Source organism: Cydia splendana, chromosome 4 (genome assembly GCF_910591565.1).
Source record: "Cydia splendana chromosome 4, ilCydSple1.2, whole genome shotgun sequence".
NCBI lineage: Eukaryota > Metazoa > Arthropoda > Insecta > Lepidoptera > Tortricidae > Cydia > Cydia splendana.
Genome location: NC_085963.1, coordinates 18,182,930 through 18,210,310, shown reverse-complemented (window position 1 = coordinate 18,210,310; position 27,381 = coordinate 18,182,930). Strand labels below are relative to the sequence as shown.

At 39.6% G+C, this 27,381-nt stretch overlaps 1 protein-coding gene and 1 non-coding gene across 2 annotated transcripts in view; one reads left to right on the top strand and one right to left on the bottom strand.

Annotated features, from left to right (window-relative positions):
• The window catches only part of LOC134790077 (serine/arginine repetitive matrix protein 1-like), a 41,663-nt gene extending 15,171 nt beyond the window's left edge, over positions 1–26,492 (top strand). The window contains exons 2-7 of the mRNA XM_063760840.1: positions 13,795–14,069; positions 20,453–20,694; positions 21,300–21,556; positions 22,370–22,575; positions 24,268–24,483; positions 26,295–26,492. Of these exons, the coding sequence (XP_063616910.1) occupies positions 13,809–14,069; positions 20,453–20,694; positions 21,300–21,556; positions 22,370–22,575; positions 24,268–24,483; positions 26,295–26,384 (1,272 nt within the window). The 5' untranslated portion in view covers positions 13,795–13,808 and the 3' untranslated portion in view covers positions 26,385–26,492. The remainder of the gene's footprint in view (positions 1–13,794; positions 14,070–20,452; positions 20,695–21,299; positions 21,557–22,369; positions 22,576–24,267; positions 24,484–26,294) is intronic.
• LOC134790239 (small nucleolar RNA U3) lies at positions 19,571–19,774 on the bottom strand. The gene has a single exon (XR_010144171.1). It is a non-coding gene; the product is annotated as a small nucleolar RNA U3 (small nucleolar RNA).
• Positions 26,493–27,381: the final 889 nt, after the last annotated feature.

Sequence of the window (27,381 nt, the reverse complement as noted above, 5' to 3'; positions counted from 1 at the left end):
ATAATTAAAAAAAATTAGGTACTTACACATAAAATCGACATTGATCGAAAACATCTTTAAATGGAATCCGATTTAAAAAATATGTAGTAATCGAAAAACACACTGCTTTTATATTCTTTTTCCGTAATTATAACATAATATGTAACAGATAATTTATTAACGGGTATGTTTGTTAGGCAATGTTGGTGTGGTATTTAAAAGCCACAAAATGTTCATTCCAGTTCGCCCCGTAGGACAATTTTTTTAATGCCACGATTTTGAGGTGACACCGTTAGCTAAATATTCCATAAAAAACCTGAAATAAAAATAATTATTTAATCTGGATCAGAATGACCAAAGATTCTGAATTTCTGACTAAGAAAACCCTTAAAAAAATAAAAATTGCTATCAAATTTTATATCTGCAACAATTTGTAAATCGACGAGACGAGATTTTAAGACGTTCGGACGAAATAAAGTGTAGCCATAATTAAAAAATAAGTTTAGCGTTAAGTAATATAGATGGCGCTATTTTTTTTCGAATAAAGGGCTTTATATACGACTGCCCCTCCTGAGCTTGGGATGGGCACATCACTAGCCTCGCATTAGAGACGTCCTGCATAAATGAATGCCTGATTTATTAATCAACCGCCCTGCAGGTGTTTGCGCGACTTATTTGCGGCGGGATCGTAATGGTTGTTTACGGAACTTGTTTTCGGTTCCCGTTCTTTATTATTCATGTTGGACTGGCTTTTAGGTTTTAAGAACGCATCCGGACCGGAGTCGAAAATGTGAAATTTTAATGACATGAAAGGCTGCGATCACCTACTGGTTTATATCCAAATTAGGTAGATACCTACACAACGATACATAATTAATCGACTACCTATTTCGACAGTAGGTAGTGACTGGGTTTTCGATTTATCTAATTTAAAGTTTACAGATGTCGCGGAAAGATTTTTTTTTATTCTCACAAATCTAGCAAATTTCCTTTATTTTTTATGACATCTTCCAGATTTGTGAGAACCTTTAAATTTTTTGGAAACTTTCTTCAATTTGTACTTATTAATTAAGTTAGATCTGTGACTATTTTTTTACTTATTGCGTAAAAGCCAAGTGCAACAATTTCTTCCTCCTCTTAAATTGCATTAGTCCGTGTTGCAGTTCGTGTTTTGCTACACAGCATTCTAGCTACAATAGATGCCATTACCTGTTCCATTTTCTATAACAACATTTTTAACGCAACAATGAAAACGTGTCGTATTGTCGCTGGTGCAGACACTGTACAAAAGCTCATAGCACTTTCAGAACTACATATACGAGTATGTGTAATGGACATGGAAGTATTATATTATTTTATGTTTTAGATTAAACAGATAATCAATGATCCGTCCATCCGAATAGAATGAGCTTTCTAAGCTGTGAGCCCTTTTGTTAAAACACACAAGCAAAACTACCATTAGTTGTTTTATGATGCTTATTTTTTTTAATCTAAAATCTACATTAGTCTTAAATTTCATTATAGACCATACTGTGTCTTGTTGCAGCAATATAAAAACGTTTTATCTATAAAAGAAAACGGAAATCTGAAAAGGCCATAGGTATATGTGACGTTCCACGGGAAAAGGTACCTTATGAGGGTTTCTAGTTTCGGAGATATTAAATGTTTTGTAAAGAGGTGAAAAAATGCTCAATTTTTTTTTATTGTGTGATCTGAAACCTTAATGCGTAACGTTTGTTTACCTGTTTTTATTTTTGTTATAAGTTAGTTATAAGCCTAGTAATGTCGTCTCAGAGTTTAGTAGAAAAGGTACCTTATGGAAAAAAGATTGAAAATTCCCAAAAAAACTAGTCAATACGGGAAAAGAAGTTTGGTAGAGAACTGTATTAGCATTCTGCAAAACTAATTTCATAATTTCAGTTCTGGTTGGGGCGCCTCGCAAATATTATAACCGTACATAGACCGACATCACAAATCCAAGTAGACTGCTATTATACCAAAGTTACTCTCGTCAAGTCTTTCTTAACTAGAATAATCTTCATTTGGTTTGGTCGCATGCAGTAAATCAGCCATTGGTTTGCTGAAAAATGCCAATACCCGACGCATTACCTTATGGAATATCTGAGGTCATTGAACCTCAATGCCGCTTATCTTCAATAGCAACCGAAATATATTATTGATAAGAAATAGACGATTTATACCATCTTAACCCCAAAATATTATTAGTTTATCCTAACTGTTCCATCATCATCATGCCTCATCATGTAACTTGACCACAAGGTACCTTTTCATTACATACAAATTATTGGTCTTTTTTAAGATTATTATGACGAAGAACTAATTAAATTGGGGGCAGTTTAATGTAAATTAATATTTTCTATTCATAAAAGATAAACTATAATATGATTGATATTTTGTAGTGATGTATTATTAGATTTATTTCCATAAGGTACCTTTTCGTAAATGTATGGAGCAAATACTGTTATTGTTATGTAAGTTTAAAGTGGCATAAGGGGTTAAATATAGTATTTAGTTGGGGTTTTAGGATTTATTTCATTTGAATGACAGAATTTCTTTCATATGTGCTCAGAAAAATTGATTGTGTGTCACATTAAAAGTAAAAATATTCAATTTTGTGATTTTATATGAAAAAGTCAGAAAATACATTTTCACCTCTAAATCGGTATTGTTTTTTGCTTAAACTGTCTGTCAGTGTCGTTTTCTAATAGATAAAATTTAAATCTTGAGAGCTCATTGCAATCAATCGTGAAAATGAAATAAAACTTTATTTTCAAGAGATTGGTTAGTATACACATAAATCAGTCGATATCAAAAGTTTCTATTTGCATTACAGAACAAGTCGCAATATTTTTTTAATCTCAGATATATAAGGCATTATTATTTGTAGTCAACTATGTAACTTACTTCAGGAACATAGTTTTTTAGGCGGCTAAACTTAAAACTTCTCTATCGTAAAGTTGCTCATTTCACAACATTATTTTCAAAAAATCATATCTCTGTAACTACGCAACCTAGAAGGTTGATCTTTTGTGTTATCGATAGGTTATTTATTGTAGATTACTGGGGTATGCATAACTCCATACCCGCCATAAGGTACCTTTGACCGTGGGACGTCACATATTAGGTATTATAAGGTAAACGTACTGGTGCTCGACGCGGTCCCAGTACATGTCATCTTGAAACTTAAGTCATTGTCAATAGAGGTGAAAGCAAGGTGTCATCTATTGGGCATTAGCATATCGAGGCACTAGTAAGTTTACCTTATTATAGGTGTAATTTCAAATAAAATTACCAAGAAACTGCGAGTAGGTACATACCTGTTGAAAATACAAATCACCAAAATCTCAGTCCCATTTTTTCGTAAGGAATGAACGCCATTTCAACCGAAAGAGAGTCACTAATCAAATTGTCCCTATAGATAAAGGTGTAGCGGTATTAAGTGAAACAATTTGTTCTGCTTTCAGGTGCTATTAGCACATTGTGTTGTGTGAGACTCGTATTTCGGTTCTTCTCACAACAATGTAGACTATTATCTGTTCCATTTTCTGTAACAATATCAATGGCATTTGTTACTTGTACATATTTTCAATCGTGATTTTCTTCAATGTACGTTTCGTTTCAGTAGATTGAGTTTTGTAATATGTGCTATTACTTATTTGTGTGTGTGAGAGAGGATATGAGAAAGAAAGGAGTGACTGCTGAGGTGACGAAAGGCAGAGGAGAATGGAAGAGAAAAACATGTTGTGCCGACCCCACATAACGTGGGATATACAGGGTGATTCAGGAGACGTGAGCAGGACTAATACTGTGCATTTCGTAGATTATAAGCAACACTTTCGTATCAGTATTAGTGAGGTTAACGTTAATTTTCTAGTCGTGTTGAAAAAAAAAAGTTATTAATTTATTTACGACATGCGTGGTCACCCTAAAATTAGAATACTAAACTACCGATATTCTGTGTCAAATTGAATGTCACCACTGTCATCGCGGTCTGGTTACCTTTGAAAACTCGTATCTCACTCAAGTTTGACAGTTTATTTTCTTCGTAATCAAAAATTAAAGAGGTTTTATGCTTATTAATTAGGTCTTGTAGAGTGACCATGATTGTAGAGGATTAAATTTGCCCTCACCAAAAAGTTAAAAAATAGGAAAAAATCTGGCTGTTTCACCTAAATACGACGGTGATCGATCAATTATCAGTTACTGAGTGTGCAGGATTAGTCCTGCTCACGTCTCATGAATCACCCTGTATAAGGGCAGGGAAAAGAAGAAGACTTATTTATATATGTTTTATCAGGAAGTGCTTTGTAGGTGTATTACTTTGTAGGTATTTAATACAAAATGTACCTTGTACGTACTTAAATAGTACCTATTTATACAGTTTTAGTTTTCTCAAAAGATATCCATATCAATTTCCTAACTTCCCTTGGGAGTGCGCAGTGTCTCGTTTGTATAGTCGTATTTATTTATTTATTTATTTATATAAATTTATTATATAAATAAATAAATAAATATTAAGGACATTTTACACAAATTGCCTAAGCCCCACGGTAAGCTCAAGAAAGCTTGTGTTGTGGGTACTCAGACAACGATATATATAATATATAAATACTTAAATACATAGAAAACAACCATGACTCAGATTCCATATCCCACTGACCAAAAAACCGGGCTTCATAATACTTCAGTGGAAATAAAACAAAGCATCTGGTAGGGAAAGGGCAATTCTCAAAAATAAAACGGCCTGAAAACGGAAGCTTTCGTTTTGACGCGACGTTGACCACCGTGTTATTTATGTGTTTATGAAGAAAAAACCATACGTGTTTAGGTACACTGTTTACCTATTTGTAACGCAGTAGACGGCTCGGTATTTTTTAGTATGATTTAAGGATGACTCACGCTAGACCGAGCCGTGCCCGGGCCGAGGCATTCGACATGTCATTTTTTATGACGGCTGATCGGTGATCACGTGGTGCTTTCCATAGAAAAGAAGAAGCGCCCTTAGCTCCGGCCCGGCCCCGGCCCGGTCTAGCGTGAGTCATCCTTTAAGGTTATACCTACGGTTATGCGTCTTTAATGGGGTCATCATTGATAAATAAAATCCTCACGCTGCAGCTGGGGACCTTACGGGCATGTTCAAAGTTCAAACCTCTATTTCTTAAAAGCTGTAAGATGAAAGGAATGATAAATTGTACTCAAATCGCTATGATCCTTTCCACTGGAAAGACGCCCGTTATCCCAAATGTTTTTGACCAGCTTATATATAAATAAATACCGTAAAATGGGGTGAGTAGGGACAAAACTGACATTCAAACCTGGATAACGTTTAATTTTTACTCACATTTATAGACGGGCTAGACCCCTATTAATGTGTTCAAAACGCGAAAGTTTTAAATATTATATTTTATTTTTACATTTTATGCAAACTTAATTTTATTAATAAATGTTCCGGCTGTTTGTATTTTAGTTTTTTATGATTTTAGGTAGTGCCATTTCATAACTTTAACGATAAACACAAAATCCCTCCCCACCCCGTAGTCCCTCGTAGTTGGGGTGAGATGGGATTTCATACAAAAGGTGATTTTGAAACGTTGTTGAATAGATTTTTTTTATTATGAATATTACTATAGCTCCATTTGTAATAGGAATACATTATTTAGGTAGCAGTAGCCTTTAAAACCATCTCACCCCCCTGTCATCCCTTCTCTCCCCATTCATAACCCGACTCTCCTCGCAATCCCTACTCACCCCATTTTACGGTACCTATAGTGTTTAATGTTTACAGCAGTAGCGACCCAAACAGAATACAAATAGGTATGTATGTTTTGCAAAAACAACAGGAAATAGGACACAAAGCTGGGATAGGTACAAAGGTTGGCATCAAGCAAATAACGTTAGGCTTGTTAACGCGAGGCCAAAGTTATTTTAGCTTAGTCGCTCACTAAAAGCTCGCGTTACGTGATTGAAAATGTATGTAAAGCCATTTGGTGAAAAATGGATTGAAAAGTTAATTTTCCAGGGCTCTCGTTCTAATTCCATTTTTAATCATTCATACATTGATCAAACCGGTGCAAGTAATACGTTGTGGCATCGTTTTCGCGTATGCGGTTTTAGTTTTCGGTTGACGGTTACAGCGTCACATTGTAGCGGAAGACGGAAAAAATTTCTTCCCAGACCGACTCTGTACGCTGCGTATGCATGGCGTCTACCGGAACCCAAAATCTAACAAATCACTAAACGTATATAAGACTGTCACTGCGTCACGCCACGCCACGTCTCGTCCACGTCCACGCGCGCGGTTAGCATTGAGGGAGAGGAGAAGTTTCCGAAGTTGCCAAATTTCTATAGGAAAAGTTCTCAGAAATGTATATTTAGCAAACAATGAAAACAGTCAATACCTTAATGGACTGGATTCGACAGGCTTTGGTAGATATTCCTTCTGCCTGTCTAATTAATATTCTTCTTCTTCTTCGTATTCTTCATTACTGAAGGTCGTGCCTGTCTTGAAATGCCTTCACCGAGGCCTCGACGAGGTGCTTCCATTTCACCCTGTCTTCGGCTTGTCTAAGGGCAGTAGTGACAGTAAGTCCTGTAATGTTCCTTACTTGATCGGACCAACGGGTGGGTGACCGTCCTCTCGGCCTCTTGCCATCCACTTTTCCACAAACAACCAGTTTCTCCAGGTTATCTGGCTGCCTTCGAGCAATATGTCCAAAATAGCCCAGGACTCGTTGGTAACAGATTGTGGATAGTCTGGATTTGATCCTGAGTTGGTTGAGAATGGATTTGTTGGTTCGTTTTGCTGTCCACGGTATGCGCAATTTTCTCCTCCAACACCACATCTCAAATGCCTCAATTCTTTTCCTGTCTATTGCCCGTATTGACCATGACTCCGAGCCGTAGAGAAAAATTGAAAACACTAAAGACCGCACAAGTCTCATCTTGGTGTCATTGGAGACGTTTCTGTTCCGCCAAATTGTGTTCAATTTGCTCATGGCGCCTTTTGCCATCTGTGCGCGTCTTCATTGCTGATGAGTGAGCCCAGGTAGACAAACTCTTGTACACATTCGAGGTCCAATTAATATTAGACACATAAAATTATTAATAATACTTTTTTTTTAATTCCCACAAGTAGTTATCTGAATGGAATTGCTTTAAATCCTAGTGTAAGTTTCCAGAAACTTCAACAATGTTCTGTCTGCAACTTGCACATTGCTATCTAGTTCCGGTGTAGTCTGTCCTTTATTCGTTTTCCACAATTCCCTACGTCAGCTTCCTCACTTGACATGTTTTTCTCGGGGCTTTATTTGGGTACGCGTATCTTTAATTACAAATCTCCCTGCGGATAACAAAGTATACGTGGCTATATAATTATATTCCTGGGAAAGTTTGTAAATTCGTTTTTTTTTTTAATCGTATGGCAAGTTTCGAGTCGCTTAGAGTATTAGAAAGTAATAAAGAATTAAAGAACTATATCCAATGTCTTGGCCCATAGGGCTGCGTCTTCACTAGGAGCGAGCAAGTCTTCATGGTTACCAATAAACTTTCTCTTAGGGCAGTCGACTGTTATGTGGTGGATAGTCTGCTTTGGAGCTCCGCAGTCACACTCTGGCGAGTCTCGCCACCCGCACTTGAACATATAATCGGCACAGCGTCCATGCTCAGTTCGAAGTCGGTTGATCTGGCACCATTCCTTTCTGGGAGCCGAAAAACATCCTGGCTTTTTTGTAGGGTCGAAGTTCGATAGGGACTGTCTAGGCGGATCTGACATCCAGTCCTTTCTCCATTCTTCATTTATATTAAACCCACATTCCCGCAGGGCTTTTGCTGTTTCGTATGGTGGGTTCCGAGATTTCAGGCGGTGCTTTGGTGGGTGTAGGAACTCTTGATAGACGGGTAGGTTTGGGTGCTGGACTATTTTCTCGCTTTCCCTTACCAAGGCGTGCTGTCTTCTGAGGTGAGGAGGTGGAATGTGGCTCAAAGCTGGCAGCCAACGAATAGGCGTCGACTTGACCGTCCCCGTTATACACCTCATGGTATTTCGCAGTTGGACATCGATCTTTTCAGTGTGTGCGCTGTTTAGCCAAACTGGAGCGCAGTACTCCCCTGCCGAGTAGACCAGGCTGAGTCCAGTCGTGCGCAGAACATCCGCTGAGGCTCCCCAAGATGTGCCGGTTAATCTGTGCAGCATGTTATTTCGGGTGCCCAGTTTCTTACCTAGCTTGCTTAGGTGGGGGTTGAACGTAAGGGAGCGGTCCAGTGTAACACCTAGATATTTAGGGTGTGGGTTGTAGCAAAGAGCTTTCCCTTCAAAAATAACGTTGGGTTTGTATGCAGCCAGCTTATTGTTTAAGTGGAACGCAGACACTTCCGTTTTGTTAGCATTAGGCCGCAGGCGCCATATATTGAAGTAGTTGGTTAGCTCTTCTAGGTCTTTGCTAAGGGCTTGTTCCGACTCCTGAAATCCCACGTGTTGGTGTGCAACGGCGATGTCGTCGGCATAAAAAAACTTCCTGGACACGGTATCGGGAAGATCGTAGGTGTACAAATTAAAGAGCAGGGGCGCTAATGTTGAACCTTGGGGTAGACCGTTCTTTAGCTTCCTGGTGCGGCTTTTCTTACCTCCCAAGTGCACAATAAATTCCCTGTTACCGAGCATGTTTATTATTAGGCTGGTAGTCCGCCGGCATGGGATTGTCTTCATGAGTTTGTAAAACAAGCCCTCTCTCCACACCGTGTCATACGCGGCTGAAAGATCCACAAAAACGGCCACGGTCTTAAGTCGCTCCTGGAAACCCGCCTCTATGTGTGTGGTGAGGGAGAGCACTTGGTCCGAGCAGTTCCGACCTCTCCTGAATCCAGCCTGCTCAACGGGTACCACATTGTCGATTAAGGGGGTGATCCTATTTGACAGAAGCTTCTCCAATAATTTGTACAGTGAGCTGAGCAAGGCAATGGGTCTATAACTTTTCGGATCGTTCACTTCCTTTCCTGGCTTAAATATGGCAATTACTTTAGAAAAGTTGAAGCCATCAGGTATTTTGTTTCTTTCCAGTATGTCGGAATATAATTCAGCCAGCCACTTTTTACTTCTGTGTCCCAAGTTCTTTAAGAATTCGTTAAAGATACCGTCTTGCCCAGCAGCTTTACCGAGGGCGAGCTGTTTAATTGCAGAGTTAATTTCATCAGTGGTAAATGGTTTGGAAAGTTTATCGTCAACTGGGAGTTGCTTCTGCAGGTTAAGAACTGCTCTTCTGATACTCGCAGTATGTTTTCGATCACCCTTTACTCGCGAGGTTTCCACAATTTTGGCTGCTATAGACTCGGTAAGCTTCTGGCTCTCAGTGTGGTTGTTTGACTTAAAGTTGCCTGTCAGTTTATTCAGTACCTTCCATGCCTTTCTGCTCGAACGCTTAAAGTCCATCTGTTCGACCGTGGTGACCCATTTGTTTTTTCGCTGAGCATCTAAGGATTGCAGTAAGTCCTGACCAATTTCCTGGTCGCCTGTTTGTTGGTATTGCTTATGTAGGCGTTCGCTATCCTCATTCCAGCAAGGTATGTACGTTTTCCTGAAACCTCGTGGTACATGTTTTTTGGCTGAGGCAATAATCATACCGACAAATCTATGGTAGTTTTCTGATTTTGGTGGAATCCATCTGACAGTATAGCGTCCGTGTCAGCTGCAAAGGGGGCCCACTTTGCTTTCTGGAAGTTCCATCGTGGGGTGGGAATTGAGTTGACTACTGGTATTTGAATTCCTACTTCCATCAGGACCGGTCGGTGTTGGCTGTTTGGGAAGTTAGACAGTACTCTTCGTGTTATTGGCAGAATAGTACCGGAGTTTTCTGACACAAACGTAAGATCCGGGTTATAATCTTTTTGCCATCGAGCAGACCTAAAGGAGCCAGCGTCCTTGGCATTGAAGATAAGGTGGTAATTATTGCTTTCTGCCCATTGGGACAGCTGCTCTCCATTACGGTCGGTGCAGCTATACCTCCATGAGGTATGGTGACTGTTAAAATCACCCGCATAGACACATGGATGAGGAAAGACTGGAAGGCCGTGGTCCCACGTACAGGCTGGAGGTTTATAGATGTTTGTTATGGTGAGCTCCTGCAGTTTAATACTGGAGAAGAAGTAGTTTGGACATGGAGTTTGTGGTAAAATTTCGATATTAGAGATGCCTTCTCTTGCGTAAGTTGCGATCCCATATTTAGAGTGGTGTAGAGCGTGTACTATATTGTATCCCACAATTTTACCTCTGGATTCTAAGTCCTGCTCGTCCTTGGTATGAGTCTCTTGTACTAGCAAAATATCGACTTTGTGTTTCGTCAAAACCTTATAAAGAAATTCACATTTAGCCTGGCTTATACCCTCGATGTTTAGTTGGCATATTCGTAAACTGGGCCCTACATTAATAGTAGTGGGGCATTGGGAGGGGTCTTTTTTCGACATTGGATTCGCATTCATTCTCATTATAGAGCGACTCGGGATCAGGGCTGTGAGGTTCTCTCAGTAACAGGTACAGCCGCCGATAGGCTGTTGCTCGTTTAGCGCCACCCGGAGGACACGTGCAGGGTAATAGTGGCAATTCCTGCGGACGTGAGCAACTTCATCCTCCATTAAATAATTAATTGTAATTTCGTTTAAATTGTAATAAGACATTTTTGTATTATCCGTTACGTATCCCTTGTGGTTTGTGGTTTGTTTTGTACGCGAGTATTTTACATTTTCCGTTGGGTTTAGTCGCTCTACATAATGAGTATAGTAGTTAAAATAACTGCTTTCTAATATGTACGTTCTTCAATTTAGTTGTTAATTTGTCTCTAAAATTGGGGGTGGGAAGCTCGCTACGTTTGCTCAATAATTAATTAGTTTATCTACACACATGTCATTAGTGCTCTATAATGCGTTCAGAAACCGTAGGAAATGACAAGCTTTATTACAACCAATTTTACTATGAGAACTTTCTTATCTGTGGTAGTAGGAAAATTTGTACTTTAATGTACATAACGTTATAGATTTTTGTAGGTTATGAGTTTAAATTTGGAACAGCAGTCAAAACTCAAGTAAGTAGGTCTCTATTCTAGTATCCATAGATATTAAAACAGTTATCGATACGAAACGTCAATTTAGTACCTATGTTTTTTAAATATAAACCGCACAATATTTGATCTCGAGTGACATGAGAATAGGGACTTCATTCTTTTGTCTAGGAATTTAAAAAAAAACTATACGGATGTGTGACATGCGTGAAAAAAGTTTTCATTCAACGCCATTTGACGTACAGTTTATCTTTTAGTTAGTTTTAAGTATGTGTTTAGATAAAGTAGTGTATGTAACTGTACACAATGAGGCATTAAAACACTCGTGTGATCCTATTAATAAACTCACTAACGTTCGTTTCTTAAAACCCACACTCGTATTTTAATGCCTCTCATTATGTAGCAGTTACATAAACTACTATGGCAATGCACTTGGTAGATGATCTCTTTTAAACGCTATAAAGTAGATATATTATGTAGGTACCACGTTTACTGTATAGGTACTCGCGCCCACTTAGTTACTTGGCTCGGGTCGGATTTCCCGAAAATCTTTGAAAGCGGATACGAGCATAAGAACCCAAACAAAATCCTTCCAAGTTTCACATGATGGATAGACGTTTTCATCTTTACTTACCAAATATTTTCCATATTGACACAGTATGATTTATTTCGTTTACGTGTGATATGAACCACATGTTCAAATGATCAGACATTGCGATTTAAACTTTATACCATCTGAGTTGGGTCGAGATCATAGAATCTTGTAGAATCTCGATATTCCATCAATAAGTTGACAGGCTACCGCAAGCGGTGGATAATGGATTGCTAATATTGGCTGAGTCGCGTAGGTCTACACCCTCTGGATAAGCTGCTATCATCCGTCTTTTCGTCGGTAGATTCCCGTAGAGCCAGGGGGTGTCGACACATTACTTAAAGTACTGGGTGTGTAAGGTAGGGTGCCGCATAGCCGTGGCGTGTCAGGAAATGAACGAAATTGAAAAGCTTTTCCGAATTTACCTACATTAAAATTTACTGATTGAATTTCATCTATTTTTGTGAATATATACCTACCTACGAAATATGGAAGTGCTGGGTTAAGTTTACCTACTTGTACTTATGATAAAATTATTATTAACAACACAATCACGGTATAAGCAAAGCTCCTAAAATGTTGGCAATGAATATAATATTTAAATGATGAAACGTTTTCGATTGTTGCCAAGAGTTTGGCCAACAGCTTTAAAAGCCTACCTGGTAAACAAATGAACCAAAAGCTTTCTTTTGTCTCCCCTATTTTTGTGAAAGTTGTGAAACCCCTGAAACTCCAAATATTTTAATTTCACTTGAGAAGCTCAACAGAAGCCAATAAACGTTTTTTATTTAGTAACTGTAAGACGTTATTCGCTGATGGAAATGAAGAGGGTGCGGGCTCCGACTTTTTACGAGCAACGGTTAGAATTTCTGAGATATGACTCGTCTGCACTACACAGACAACCTACTTTAGGTGTGAATCAAGCAATAACGACCTTTCTTTCAACGTCTTAAGAACGTATACGTGTCCTAGTTAAGTTGGTTGGTATAGCGCACTGTCTATCGGCGAACCATTCATTTCCCCGCGTCGAATAAAATGACGCCGCGATAAAAACATTTTATGTCACTACTGTTGTTTATACTTCAAACATTTTGGAATAATATATAGCGAGAGCGCAATTGTTTCTGTTAAACGCAAGAGTTTCCCACCTTTGTTTATTATGTTGAAGAGTTTATGCCGGAAGGTGTGACATATGAAAACGTGGAATGGTGCGGGAGATTTTCATGTTACATTTTGTAATAACCGTTGAATGAGGGTCGGGTGCGGTGGAGGGCATTCAAGTTCCGAAATGACTCGGAGAAAGATGTTTGAGCCGACTAATGGCTACATTTAAAATTCGAGAGCTTAGAGTTAAACGCTGTTGCTTGGAAATTGTTTCTAAAATGTGGCGATCTTCCCAGTGAAAGGTCTCGAGTCGAGGTTTTTGATTTCTCCTTTAATTGAGATTTGAGGCGCGCTCCCGTTGCGATTGTCAGGTTCGAGAGCGAAGGCTTTTGTGACGCTAATGAGAAATTTCATGGCCTATTTAGGTCCACTTGCGTTAACGAGCGGATCTATTTTATTAAAGATCTACCTAATTGCTTATCTTTTAGATGAAACCTTTGTCGGTCTTACTACAGCAGATGTTTATGCTAAAATGGATAGATAATATGCGCTAAAGGATAAGTACTACTTTTCAGAACAAGAAATATCTAATTACTAAGCATTTTTGTAACATTTATTTCAATTTTTAATAACAAATATACTTCTTATATACCTCTCTCAAAGTTTAAGAACCATTATTATCTTCCTTTCGCATTGATACCATTTTATATTTTATCATTCCTTGAGCCAGCGCAATGAAGATAAAATGCAACGCAGTCGCTTATATAGAGATTTACCTCTAGTGTTAAGTTTTTATTTCAAAATGAAAGAGATAGGGTAATTGCGTCAGTTTACCGTCCGGTTTCCGTCCACTTGACGGATTAGCAACTAATACATTCATTTATAATTTGCTACTTGCGAAATTTAATTTTTATGTAGATAGATAAATTGTTTAGATATTAAGTATGTATTGCAATAAGTCCAAATTTGTGCAGCAAGGAAAGTTACGACGAAAACTAGAGCCGGACGAAAACTAGCACAATTTGACCCTATTTAATTCCATGGTGTTCTCAGGTGCCGACGGCGGCATGTTGGGCGCGCGGCTGAAGTCTTGGATGGAAGCGCAGCTGGGGCGCGCCAAGAAGCGCAAGCAGAAACAGCGGCTGCCCGCCACAACCGGCCCGCTGCCCCCGCCCCACCTCTCCTCCCCCGAGAGCGCCTACAGCACCGGCTACTCCACCGATGGCACGTCGCCCGGCGCGCCGCCCGCTACGCTCGCCGCTCCGCTTGTCGCTCCGCCGCCGCCGCCTGCGCCGCCGACTACACACCTTTACCATGAGCCAGCTAAGGTATGTTTAAATACTCACTGTTTATTAATAACTAGAATAGAATAATAGGTACCATTGTGTGCCTTTACAGGGTGTCATGATCTGACTTTACGAGTATATAATGTATCTAATGTAAGCAAGTACATGACAATACAAAAGATAGATACTCTCATATATATGCTTAAAAAGCCTGTTTGAAATGGTACCTGGTTTATTTTTATTAGTGTTATGATTCGGTGATTCGAAAACGACTACAACCGTTTTAAAATTAGCATCCATAGATGCAGGGTAAAGGATGACTCACGTTAGACCGGGCCGTGTCCGCACCGGAGCTTCCGGCGCATCGTTTTCTATGGAAAGCATCACGTGATCGCCTGTCATGTCATAGAAAAGTAAGCGCCGGAAGCTCCGGCCCGGACACGGCCCGGTCTAACGTGAGTCATCCTTTAGGCCGATCAACGCATTACGATTTATTACATTGAATTTTTATTTCAAAATATATTTTTATAAATAGGTACCTGCAGTCGATTGGCGGGTTTTAGTACTACATTCCTACTACGTCACTTGAAATCACAAGAAAACTAGCTCATCAAAACCAGAGTGAAAATTTGGTTGTGTAACGAACGAATTATAAAAATATTTTGTAGCGTAAAATATCATGCAGGTTTCTGAGTGCAAGGATGCGCGAATATCAGGCAAATTGAAGCAGCCAGCATATGTAGCTCTTTGAAAACATTCAAAAACCTTCATAAAACACTCTCATCATAAACTCTCGCATGCTAAATCATATTCAAAACACGGAAACAGCGCATAACTTGCTGGAAATGAAATAAATAAAATCCAGCTTGGAGCTGCGGGTTTCGCATTGTGCTCACGTAGAACTAGCGAACTGGGCTGGGATCTCTATTTACTCGTATCCGCGAGAGTCGTTCTCGACTCGCGAACTATACGTGTCTGATAAAAGGAGATATGAACTATAGGTAGGTATAGTTCGAACAAGACCGAGCAACGTGCGACGGTTCAAATATATAGCAATCTCTACTGTGTACCTATGCAATTGTAATATAAGCTGAGCACTCGTTCTTGTAATTTAGCTAAAATACTTAACCCGTGGAGCGCCCTACTGTCACAGGAGTTCCATACTACGGTAATAATGGGGTGCTCCACGGGTTAAGGCAAAAAATATCTTACCGGTTAAACCTGGAGTTACTACGGTTACCAGTACAATTTGGTTTAACGGGTTAACCCCGGGTTAGTGGGATAGTGCAAGTGGTGCTAAGTAGTGTAGAGTCGGACCAAGAAAAGATTGCATCGAATTTGATAGCCCACGCAGTGCAAGTGTCATTTATACGTCATAATTTCATAGAAGTTTGACGTTTAAAATAACACGTGCACTGCGTGGGCTATCAAATCCGCTGCAGACTTTTCATGGACTGACTATACCTAAGTAGTTATTCCTCCGGATTTACACGCAATTTATCTACACAATACAGATATTTAGAAGGTCGCTAAAGTAACTATACAGATTACAATCTGTGGCCACATAAATCCCTACTACCTACTCGTAAGTATTATTTAGAACCTTTGTTTCGTCACGAGAGGTCTGAAGTGCTTTCTTACCGGAAAAGGCGTATATATTCCGGGAAAAGGCTCTAAATAATAATGAAGCGCCCTCTTCTCGGGTTGTCGGCTCCTCAAGCACGCACACACGTAAACTGGTCCTTTTTTGGCAAAGATAGATAGAACGAATACTAGTATAAATTAGGGCCCGATTCGGATTTTGAAATAGACATCTATTAGACGTCTTTTAGACATCACCAAGATACGATAACGATATGTTTAAGATCTAACCTGTCAAATATGACATTTGCGCGATTCTGGAGATACTGTTGAATGATTTCCACAGGATATGACTTAGAGATCCAATTCACATCTAATAGATATCTTACTCTATCTAACGTAAAAGTGACATTGGTTGCCCGAATTGCACTGCAAAAGAGAACTAGTTGATATCTAAACTATAACGTATCTAGAATGGATCTAGTACGTGTCGTCTCTTGTGAATATTTTGAAGTTCGAATACGGCAGTTAGACTGTCAATTTACAGTACCGTAAAACGGGGTCAACAGAAATCGCGGGGTGAATAGAGAAATTTTGAACTTTTTCTTTCAAGTTATTATATTTAAAAACGTACATCTCTAATATTTGATTTTTTGGAATGCGTATATAGTAGACTATTTATTCTCTAAATTGATACCAAAAGAACTTAATCAAACTGCCTAAAAGTTACATTTTTTTTACTCTAAAGTAAGGTCTCGCCGAGGTACGAAATGAAGCCTGTCTGAACTTTGTTCTAGCGGTAAATGTTTTGACATTAACTAAGTAAAAGTTAGCTAACCTGGTAATATAGTATCTGTAGTACCTAAATAATAAATAATATCACTAATTTTCTCTATAAAGAAGCATTTTTTTTGCAAAAAACTAATAACAAGCAATTTTACGTGATAAAGGGGTCAGTGGACACGCATATGGGGTGAATAGTTTCGCCATAGGGGGTGATTAGATACAAAAGGGGTGTAAAGACAAAGAGACTTGGGAGTTAAAAGACACGAAAAAATAATTTTGTGTGAAATAGCTGTTTAACAGATATATATACCATTTGCCAATAGAGTATCAGCATAATAATGACCAAATTCGATGCCTATGACAACTAAAACTTAATATTTCTATTCACCCCTTTCTTGTGTCTATCGACCCCGTTTTAAGGATATGGAGAAAACAGGTAGTTTTCTTTGATTTTCTCTGAATTGGGTAGGTAAAAATTTATATCACAAATGCAAAATTGAAGAACTAACCAAGACTCAAAAACTGATATCAAAATTTTTCCTTTTATCATTTGGATTATTGGCGAAAATCGTCCTTGAAGTTGAAGATCGTGTCTTTTCACCCCGTTTTACGGTACCAATACTGTTAGCTATTTGAAAAAACAGATGTAGGTAGTTGCTGCGTTAGGCAGAAACTAAACTTACAAACCTTATCAAACATAATAAAAAATAGACATGAGTATAATGAACCGCTACAATTGCTACAAATAATAACGAACGCGACTTTGTATGGACTACTGAAGGTTGATGGTCTATTTTTAACTCGGGCTAGTAAATGGAACCATTTTAATCAAAGTCTCTGACGCGAGTTTAATTATTATGGAATAAATTGTCCCACACAAAGTTCGTGATAGCACATTTATAATAAGTTTACATTAAATCCCCGTTTTGCATTAATTGGGTTATAGTTCATACATATAGTTACTCTACTTCGCTCGCTTTATATGCGGAGTACGCTCCGCGCAACTTCGTTAATTAAGTAGAGCAGATAAATTGACGAGGGTGGTCTTTCATCTAAGCCACACAAAGCCTCATGGGCGTATATTTTCATTGCTTAACAAGCGTGAATCGAACAATCACCAGTGTAATCGTTATCAAGAGATCTAGGTATTTATAGATCTGCACGAAATCAGGGAGCTCATTACACTAGTTCTACAAGGCTTGCATTTGGAATAACAACACCGAACGTCCATTATGTTAATACAGAATGATGTTACAGTTAAAGATAGGCTTCCGATCTTCTTTTGTTCCTTTACCGTTTTGTAGGGGAAAAATGACTTGCCTAATTGATTGATTATCTTTGTTGGTGCCCGAACTTTTACGCGTTTCATTTTGCTCGTAGCGTGTACAAATTAAAAGGATCAAGCGTTGAACCCTTGTGTGATTAATTCAAGTCGTAAATTTTAACATATCTCCCTGTTTTTTTGGAAATTAAGCCCCTGGGTGAGGTAATGAGTCGAGCATGCTGTGTTACTGGCATCGTCGTGTTTATATTCATTGCATGCATTCAGGTTTTTCATTTCGTATAAGTTAGTTAAAGTCGACTTGTTTATAAGCTGACTAGGGGCGATGTACTGGGTGCGGGATGTTATTATTAAATCGGATATAATTTATTTATTTTGATATGTAGCGGACTAGCACGCGATGTAAACTTTGAGATGTAAAAAACCTATAAAATCAAATGACTATCGTAAAGGAGAACCGACATGACTTATTCAAATAAAGAGCTCGTTCCACGCACGGTAGTTGTTAGCTGATTTTACTCCCAAAGGAATAAAGGTAATTTGTAAGATTATTGCTAGTAAAGTCATGCGAACTGTGGAAATAATTTAGCTTCATATATTTTGTAAAAAATATTATTATTATTTTACTCTAAACATGTAAGTAATATAACCTACCTATAACTATAATAATGATACATTTTAATAACACTAAATCTGAGTTAAGATTTTGTTTGTGATAATAATTTTATGTTATATCGATCGCGGCGGTGTCAACGTCGTGAGCTACGAGTAAGTGGTGCCTAGCGACATCTAGCGAGAGATATTGTCGATTTTTTGTCATAAGTACAATTTTTTTCTATTAATCATCTTATAGTATGCTGAAAATATTAAAGGCTAAGAATAGGTAACATTTTCACCAGGTTATTTTTAATAATTTTTCTAGTATGTAAAAGTAATATATATAGAAACTGATAGAATTTTTATTTATAATAATTTATACTTTAATTTAGTATATTTACTATTTATTTATTGGCTACCGGCTCTAAGCAGCATTACACCACCAGGAATACGCAGACAAAAATGCCTATCAAGAGAGATCACCAAAATGTCTGGAAACTTATTGCTGCCCATCCATCAAGACCTGGACAACCTAAAAAATAGCCGACTCAAGTCCCGAAATCCACCAGCCAAAACCTTCCATACACATGACCTAGCATGGAATGATAGGCAAGCATGGGAAAAAGATTGGGAATCCCAGCAGCACAATGTAGACAACTCCATCTTTGAGTTTACCACACAGGAACGGCCCAAAGGATTTAACGAAAGCCGACAAATATGGTGTGCACTGAACCGTCTAAGGACTGGTATCGGCAACTGTGCGTACCTCTGGCACAAGTGGGGGTGGAGCGAGTCGGCGGCGTGCGAGTGTGGAGACCCAGAACAGACCATACATCACATGGTATTTCAGTGCCCTGTTACCAGATATAATGGCCCAGTTGAGGATTTTAAAAACCTGACAATAAACGCGAGTTTGTATCTGCGGAATTGTAAATTTTGATGTTAAGTGTAAATTTAATAAGTGTGTGTACCTATTGCCATACGATAAATAAATAAGTATATTTACTGATATTTAGTATTCGAAATAATGCTTGTAGCGTATTTGGTTGTTTTTTTTAATGTAAAATATAATAAAATATCTAAATATTATGTGTCCCTCTAACTTATTTTGAAATTAAATTTCCTAAAGTCTGTTAAAAATAATAATATCTAAATAATGTGAATACTGTAGAAACCGTGGCATCTGAAGTAGGTGCAAAATATGAAACTTGTTGGTTGTATTTGTACGAGACAAATGCTGTGCATTGATGCGATAGTATATATAGTTTTCATTATTATAAAAGGTGTTAAAAAACCAGCCACTCAGACAGCGACAGTACCCCACGCCTCTCTCCGAAGAGAGAGGTGAACGATCATCGATGGCTGATGACCAAACAGTCATCGCCTTCCTCACGCTCAGGGCACCGCGCCACATCTCATCTTCGCGGATGGGGTCAGCTCACGTATTGTGATAGCCTGGTGAAAAGCTTACTATAGAAATGATCCTATGAAGTAAGGTCTTGCCTCAACAATTTCAAGCGGGGAGGGTCATGATCTCGAGAAAAATCTTAACACCGCGAAGTAGGATTCGTCGCGGACGGAACAGCGACATCTTCCATGAAATTGGGTAAACGTAAACGCGGCCACCACGTGGACTTTATATTTAGTTCGTGGTGATGTCAGCACGCGTACGCGCATGTGTCCACGCCTTGCCGATAAAGGCTGACACACAGCTGTTTGAGCATTTATAAAAATATGGCGCACACAATAGAGCGTATCTTTATAGGCTATTCCTGACACATACGCCCTTTTTTACGGTAGGTTAGTTTTATAAACCGGTTCCGACACTTCGGACCCCTTAGTCAAAATCTTAAGGTATTTTATAGAAGCACTATTTTAATAATTATTAAATTAATATTTAACTTGTAAGTACTTACTGTTTGTTTTCATACCCAAATGTAAGTTATTAAATATTATTTATTGCACCAGTTATATTACATTTTTACATGTAAGTACCTAACAAGAAAGAAATGAGTAAATAATAAGAAAAATATAACTATGTACTTACTTAAAATAAAATAAAAAAAGACTGGGTATTTTACTGATGTCTTATTGTCTATATACTTAATGCATAGAGGTTGAATTTAAGAGTCAGTTAAACGCCCTAGCCACATAAAAATAACTAAAAAACAATTTCCAGCGTCGATCGAGCGTGGGAGTCCGGCGCCCGGTACCCGAGCCGCCCGTGGTGTGCATGACCCCGTCGCCCCGGCCTCGCTGCCGGATCCGCACCAACCCCTGGCTCGGAGCCACGTCGCCCAACCCCCGGCGGCGACCCCCGCACTTACTACATCAGCAGTCGCTCCAGTGTCCGCAGCAGGCGCCTCAGTTACACCACGCGCCGTACTCTTTGGACTCCCACCCTGCTAAGTTTAGCAACAGGTGGGTTACATATTCTCTTGTTGGTTTCCGGTTCAGACTAATGACTTATTATTGTTTAATAATCTCAGTAAATTTATGGCAGCCTTAATTTAGTTTGATTGCTAAAGTTTTCGGAATCCTTTGCTTCACGCAAACGGGTGCTGTCCTTAAGAGTAAGAAGGAATATTCACCAAATTACCCGATTTAAGTAAATTACGTAACTCTCGACATTACAAAATATGTACTAATAATACTGGGCAACGACTTGAAGGATTATGTCGCAAAGGATTACTCAACCTCGAACAGTTCAACGTCCTTCTTAAAGAAGCCCTACTCTAACTACTATTCGAGGCAGCCATTAGAATAAGTAAAAGACTAAGCTGATCGATTTGTGCCAATGGCCCCTGTGCACAATACTTATGTGCTTATGTCATCGGTAACGAAAAGAATTAAAAACTTAAATATGCCACTGATCATTACAAAAACGGTCTGTAAATTTTAGTTTTAACCCCAGAACAGTTATTAAATACTTTGATTGTCATATCCATTACCCACTTGGTCTTCCACCTCAACCACAAGACGTATCACAGCTCATCTCGTATAACAAGATCTTGTGCCTATTTCAGGTCACCGCACCTGTCGCCCCACATGTCACCACAACCTCGCTCTCCGTACTACCGCGAGGGAGCGAGCAGCGACGAGGAGTGCAGGGGCATGCGCACGAGGGGGAGAGAGACGGCTATACTGTCGGATGCCGATATAGATTCTGATGGGGATACAGGGCTGGATGGTGGGGATGAGGATGAGCCTGATGAGACTGCTTCGCCGGGACGAAGACGGGCGAGGAGGAGACGACCGCCTCGACGACCACCGCGATCAGCTGGTGAGTGACATATAGGTGGCCGAGCAAATTTTGTCAGTAGAAATAAGTTTTTGGCAAAAATTTCATTTTTGGTACAAGCTTTTATCGCTGACTGTACTTTTCTTACGACAGACAACTAATACTCATCGAGACAATTCTAAAAACCCCTAACACAATTAGGTTGCGTTGTTTCATCACTGAGTTCCTATGGCCACCTCCTGTCTCCATCATCAGATCAGCTCGATGGTGGTGCATTGTCATCCGATTTATACATGCATGCAAAATTTCAGCTCAATCGGAAACCGGAAAGTGGATCAAATTTAACTTGCAAGATTTGATTACAGACCGACAGACAGACAACGGGACAGGTGAAACTATATATGTAAATAATAAAAAGCTTGTAAAAGACGCGACATTAAAATTTTCTATGAGACGATATCCCTTCGAGCCTACATTTTTCAAATTTGCCGCCTTTTTCTACTGACAAGATCTGCTTGACCAACTATATATATTATTCAAATAAATACTTATTGGATATGGTAGGAACTTGATGAAGAGGATGGGGAATATAAGATCTAAGGATCTTACAGTTTAAAGTTAAGGAGTTTGGCCATCTTTGGCATGCCATCGTGCCAATAGATCGTACGTTGAGTACAACGTAATTTTTGTGTAGGTAGTAGGTACTTAACGTAAGGGATTAATGGGAATAATCTACCTACGGCTTCATGGGAAATTCAGGGATCAATGACTATGGGACAGCTATTGATTGTGAATACTTGACATTGACATTTAGGTAAACAACATGTGTACTGATTTATTCAAATTACATTTCAGGAGCGACACCACCACGAGCTCGACGCCGGCACGCTCCATCAGCGCCACCGGTCCGCGAGCGCGACCCGTTATTGGAGGCCGACCGCGAGGCCGAACGCAAGTACCGCGAGCTCATCCGCGAAGCCGAAAAGCTGCTAGTCACCGTGTCGCGGGCTCCGCTCGAACCACCGCACAATCCTAGAGTTCGTGAGCTTAGGGCTACGGAGGTAAGTGAACAAATAAGTAGGGAAACTGACACAAAAGTTAGTTCTACTCGAGCTCGAGACGTGTTGCTTGAGCAACCGGGAAGCCGAGAAGCTGGTACTCATCGACTCCCCATAATCTGAGAGTTCACAACAAACTGGTGGAAAATTCTTACAATCGGTTGTATCGTGGGTTTAATGCCACCTGCTGCTGGGGGTTGAAGGTGTTTGAATATGAGGAATAAATATGTAGGTATAAGAAGCTCACTCACAAGACCGCAAAGCTGCTTTTTGTTACGAGGACGAGGCCCTGAGAGTCCAAGCTCGAGGGCTACGGATGTAAGTGTAAACATAGGTCCGCGATCTCCTATTAGAAGCCACGCGTTGTCAGCGACGATGCTTGGGTTACCGCACTGCGCACCATCTCATTTGGATAGGAATTATCTTTGTTAAATAACCGTATAAAATACCCATTGTTATCAATCATTGTCATCATTGTGATCGGCTCCATCTTTAGGCGGAAACTTCGCTTTTTTAACCATTTAAACGTCATTTCATTACAATCATTACTGTTGCCTATACAAAACATAGCTGCAATCCATAATTCCAACAACATTAAAGTTGATAAACATTGGCATTCTTAGAGAAGTCATTTTACAGACAAGTTCACGCTCTTATCAATGATTCATTATTCATTTGTGTATGTGATTCATACTAATCAGAATTCATTTTTTTCAGCATTTTCCTAGACGTATCACCCAACATCTTAGCCCAAACCTGTCTGTGTTTTATAATACTGTTGATATTTACTAAAAGTCAAACTAGATGGCGCTAGTAGTCTTCAAATTACGTACTTTTAAATTCCAGTTTTGGACAGTTTGACGCAGTAAAACCAATAGGATTCTTCTTTCGTTGTGTAATTGTTACATCCATTTAATAGAGCAAGCATTATCATTATATATTATTTCACTCCTTGTAATAGTCAATGAGATTGAGCTTATAATTATAGTGGTAACATAACATAAGCTCTTGTTATGTCGGATATTTGTATAACATGGCAAACTACCTATTATGCCAAATATGGAATAAGTCCATGATGCCAAATATGGAATAAGTCCATCAGGTCCATGATGCCATACAAATAAGTACCTCTTAATAAACCTAGGTACCACTTATGTATCTGTAGCCTTAGGTATATCAATAATGAAGCAACCCCCACTCCTGACATGAGGGCCGATGAGCTCGAGGACCCCTATACCTAACCTGTATGCCGCACCCTTACTAGGGTTGGAACCGGTAACTTTTATCATATAATGAATCGGTTTATAATTTACCTTATAATGTTTCGGGAGGGAAAAAACAGAAAGAACTTGCATTTATCCGAGAAGAAATTCAAAGAATGTAAAGTGTCCAACCTGCTTTGGGCCAGTATGGGGATTAATCCCCATACAAAGCGCAATCCTGCTCGTGTATGAGAGCTTATAAGGTCAGCGCAAGGCGCGAAGTCGGTGGAGGGAGAAGTGGGGCTGATTGTCACAAATACACGTTATTGCCGCTGGAACTAATTTTAAGTACTAATAAAAAAGGAGGGCAGCACTATAGTCGTGCATCTAGCGAATATAATCAGTTTTGTTACATATATAGAAGTGAAAAAAAAACCGGTTCCGGTTCCGGTCCCAGATTCGCACCTCATAATGTCCCTATGTCCCCCCAAAGGTGGAAGCCCCCCGCCGCAGTCCCGAGCGCACGCACCTGACCAACTTCATGCGCGCCAACTCGCCCGAGCCGCGGCGCCAGCCCCCCACCCCCGCGCGCCGCTCCCCGCTCGCCGCGCCGCCCCCGCCCCCGCCCCCGCCCGCGCCCCGCGTCGCCACCAGCCCCGACCGACCTCACTCCGAGCCGCCGAAGAGGAAGGCCTACCAGAGGGATGAGGTGAGAAACTTTCCGGTGTGGTTATACGAACATGTAGTGCGGAGCGACGAAATTAAGTCGTGACGAGAAAGGTATCAGGGATGAATATGAAAGAATGTACGAGGAAAGGCAAACCAAGGAGAAGAATCCACGTTTTTCCTGCCACTATTAGCCACCCCCGCGCAAGTGAATAAGGAGATGACTGGAGACAGAGTGCTAAAGCTATAGCAATTACATTATTTTATCTAAAAATCATAGACTATATCCGGGGTATCGTCCCAGAGTACGAGAAACTAAATAGGTATGTATAATAAATATTTTGTATGTAATTAATTAATTATCTCTGTCTAGGTTGCTCCAATGTGATAATGGCCAGTATAGGTACCTACCTAAGTAAAAAATATGTCATAGAGGCCAGTCATGGGGACGCCACGGTCATATACATAGGCAAGGCAAAAGTTCCCAACCAATATGAGTGTTACTAAACCGGACACACAACGGGGCTATACCTATTAACGTTCTGACAGTCGCTAGACATATTTACAACCGCAAATTATCCAGTAACACCAGTAACAGTAACCGGTTTCACGGATTTTGGAAAATCTTAGCAAGTCATCGTAAAATGTTTTTACTATCGTGATAGTCATCAAAAATAACTCTTATCTTGTTCTGTCAATCAAGAGAAATATGTGGTAACTATGTATGAGATGCTTACAGAGTTACTGCGTTTTAACTTTGAGAAGCAGTGCGAGGTACGAGGTTTTTTCAGTGACGATATGTATGATGACTTTACGTTTTATAGTATTGACGTCAATTTCTATGCCTACATAAAGTATTAGTTAATTAATCGTCTATCTATCTATACCTACCTACAATACGAGTAGGTATGTCAGAGGTTTATAGTAAACAAAGATGTAAAACTATAAAACATACATTAAAAACCAATTATCGGGAATTTTTAATTAATATTTTGATCTAGAATTTTAAGTTTTTACGTAATATAATAGCCATAATCCGGTTCGATTAATAGATCTGACGTCAAAAACAAGTTTCTTAATTTGGAAGATTTTTCTAAGACCCTGGAATGAAACCACAATAATTTCTATCACACTGATATATTTTTGTTTGAATTATCTTGTCCTTATATGCTACTACCTATTGTAAGAATAAATAGCCGACTTTGCATAATTTGTTACGCTACATTTGCCGTTTTCATGGAAACTAATCCTTAATTAAAATTATTTGTGAGTAGTAAATAAGCTCGAAAGCGTAATTTCGCGTAAGTTGAAAACAACTAATAGGGGATATTACTGCAATGTTCTGCCGCTAGAGTGCAGCACTACCGACTCAGTAAATTCATAGACTAACTTATACATATATACTGTGCCTTAAACTGTTTTTTGACAAGTTTTCACAGGCAATAAAATATGACATTGATGCATCAAGGCGGTTTGTTAACAAGGGCCTACCGGGAAACGCGAAAATCGAAATTTAGTTATCTGCCTCTTTATCGCTCGAATATGCAAGAGTTATAGAAAGATTAGTTAACGAAATTTCGATTTTCCTGTTTCGCGGTAGGCCATGTGATTGACGTGACGTGTGATGTGTCAATGTGGTTTGTTTACTGTATGTGCCACAAAGGTGCCACCTACGCAGAGTTTTGCCTAATATTCCCTATTGCCCTCTGAAAATAAGTGCTAGTTACACTAATCAGTCAGTCAAGTATGACAGCTTTCTGCGTTATGTCAGTTGCCGCTGGCATATTGTCGTTCAGCGATTGTGCGTGTTGCAACCCATAATATTCACGTTACCTACCAATATTTGTTCCACAGGTCCTCCAAACACTAGAAGGCCTGCGCAAGAGTCTCCAGCAACAATCAGCCCTACTGGCTGTACAGCGAACCCGCCTCGACTCTCTATAGCCTGCAATGGTTGTAACATGTTAACGTTTCTTCCCGTCCCTGCCAAACCTATTGTAGACCTCTGTGTAGCCATGTAGCCAAATAGGCCGTTTACTTGTCACATTCAACTTTTAAACTGTTCTTTTATGAAAGCGTTACGTTTGATGTCAATGGTCTCAGTGTCTTTATAGCTACGGATCAATGCTATGGGGCTATTCATAAATTACGTCATTTCAAATTAGGGGGGGGGGGGGTCTGGACATCGGATGACGGTAGCATGTCGTAGGAGGAAACGGGGTCATTTGAAGCATGATTTTTGGATGATTTTAGGGGGGGGGGGGGGGGTCAAAAATCGTCAAAAAGCCATGACGTAATTTATGGACAGCCCCTATGCTTTGTCTTCCTAGTGGGAGATACTTAAGTTCGGGGCAGGATTTCCACCTAGGGTCACAAGGCCCGGGCTTAGGGGCCCCGGCAACCTAGCAATGGTTTTGGTTTTGAGCTGGAGAACCCCCCCTAAATTTCAAGTGCCCTACTAAGTGCCTAGGGGCCTTATATATATCTCTCAATCCGGGCCTGCTTAAGGTTTGATGGTTTCCTACTCTTCAGGCCATCAGGCCAGGACAGGGTGTGTTGGCACCGCCTGTGCAGCTTATAGGATAATGATTTAACTAACCTGGGAGTATCTTGTGATATACCTACACTTTGGCATTTTTGTAACTAGAATAGGGCTTCCAAATACCGGACTTCTTTCAATACCGGTATTAATACCGAAACTGTCTTCATCAATACCGGGATCCCGGGATCCCGGTATTGACTATGAATCGCTTAAATGTTTTGAATTTTATTTAAAAAAGGCTCACTGTAACACCAGATATGTATGTCCTTAGCTTAGGATATTAAACAATAATCGCCATCTGCAATAATTATCATTTCATCCTCCAGGTTGGCAATCATTTTATCCGCCTTGTTGACTTCATCAATCACATTTTTAGTTCAACCTAATAAACCAGCCAAT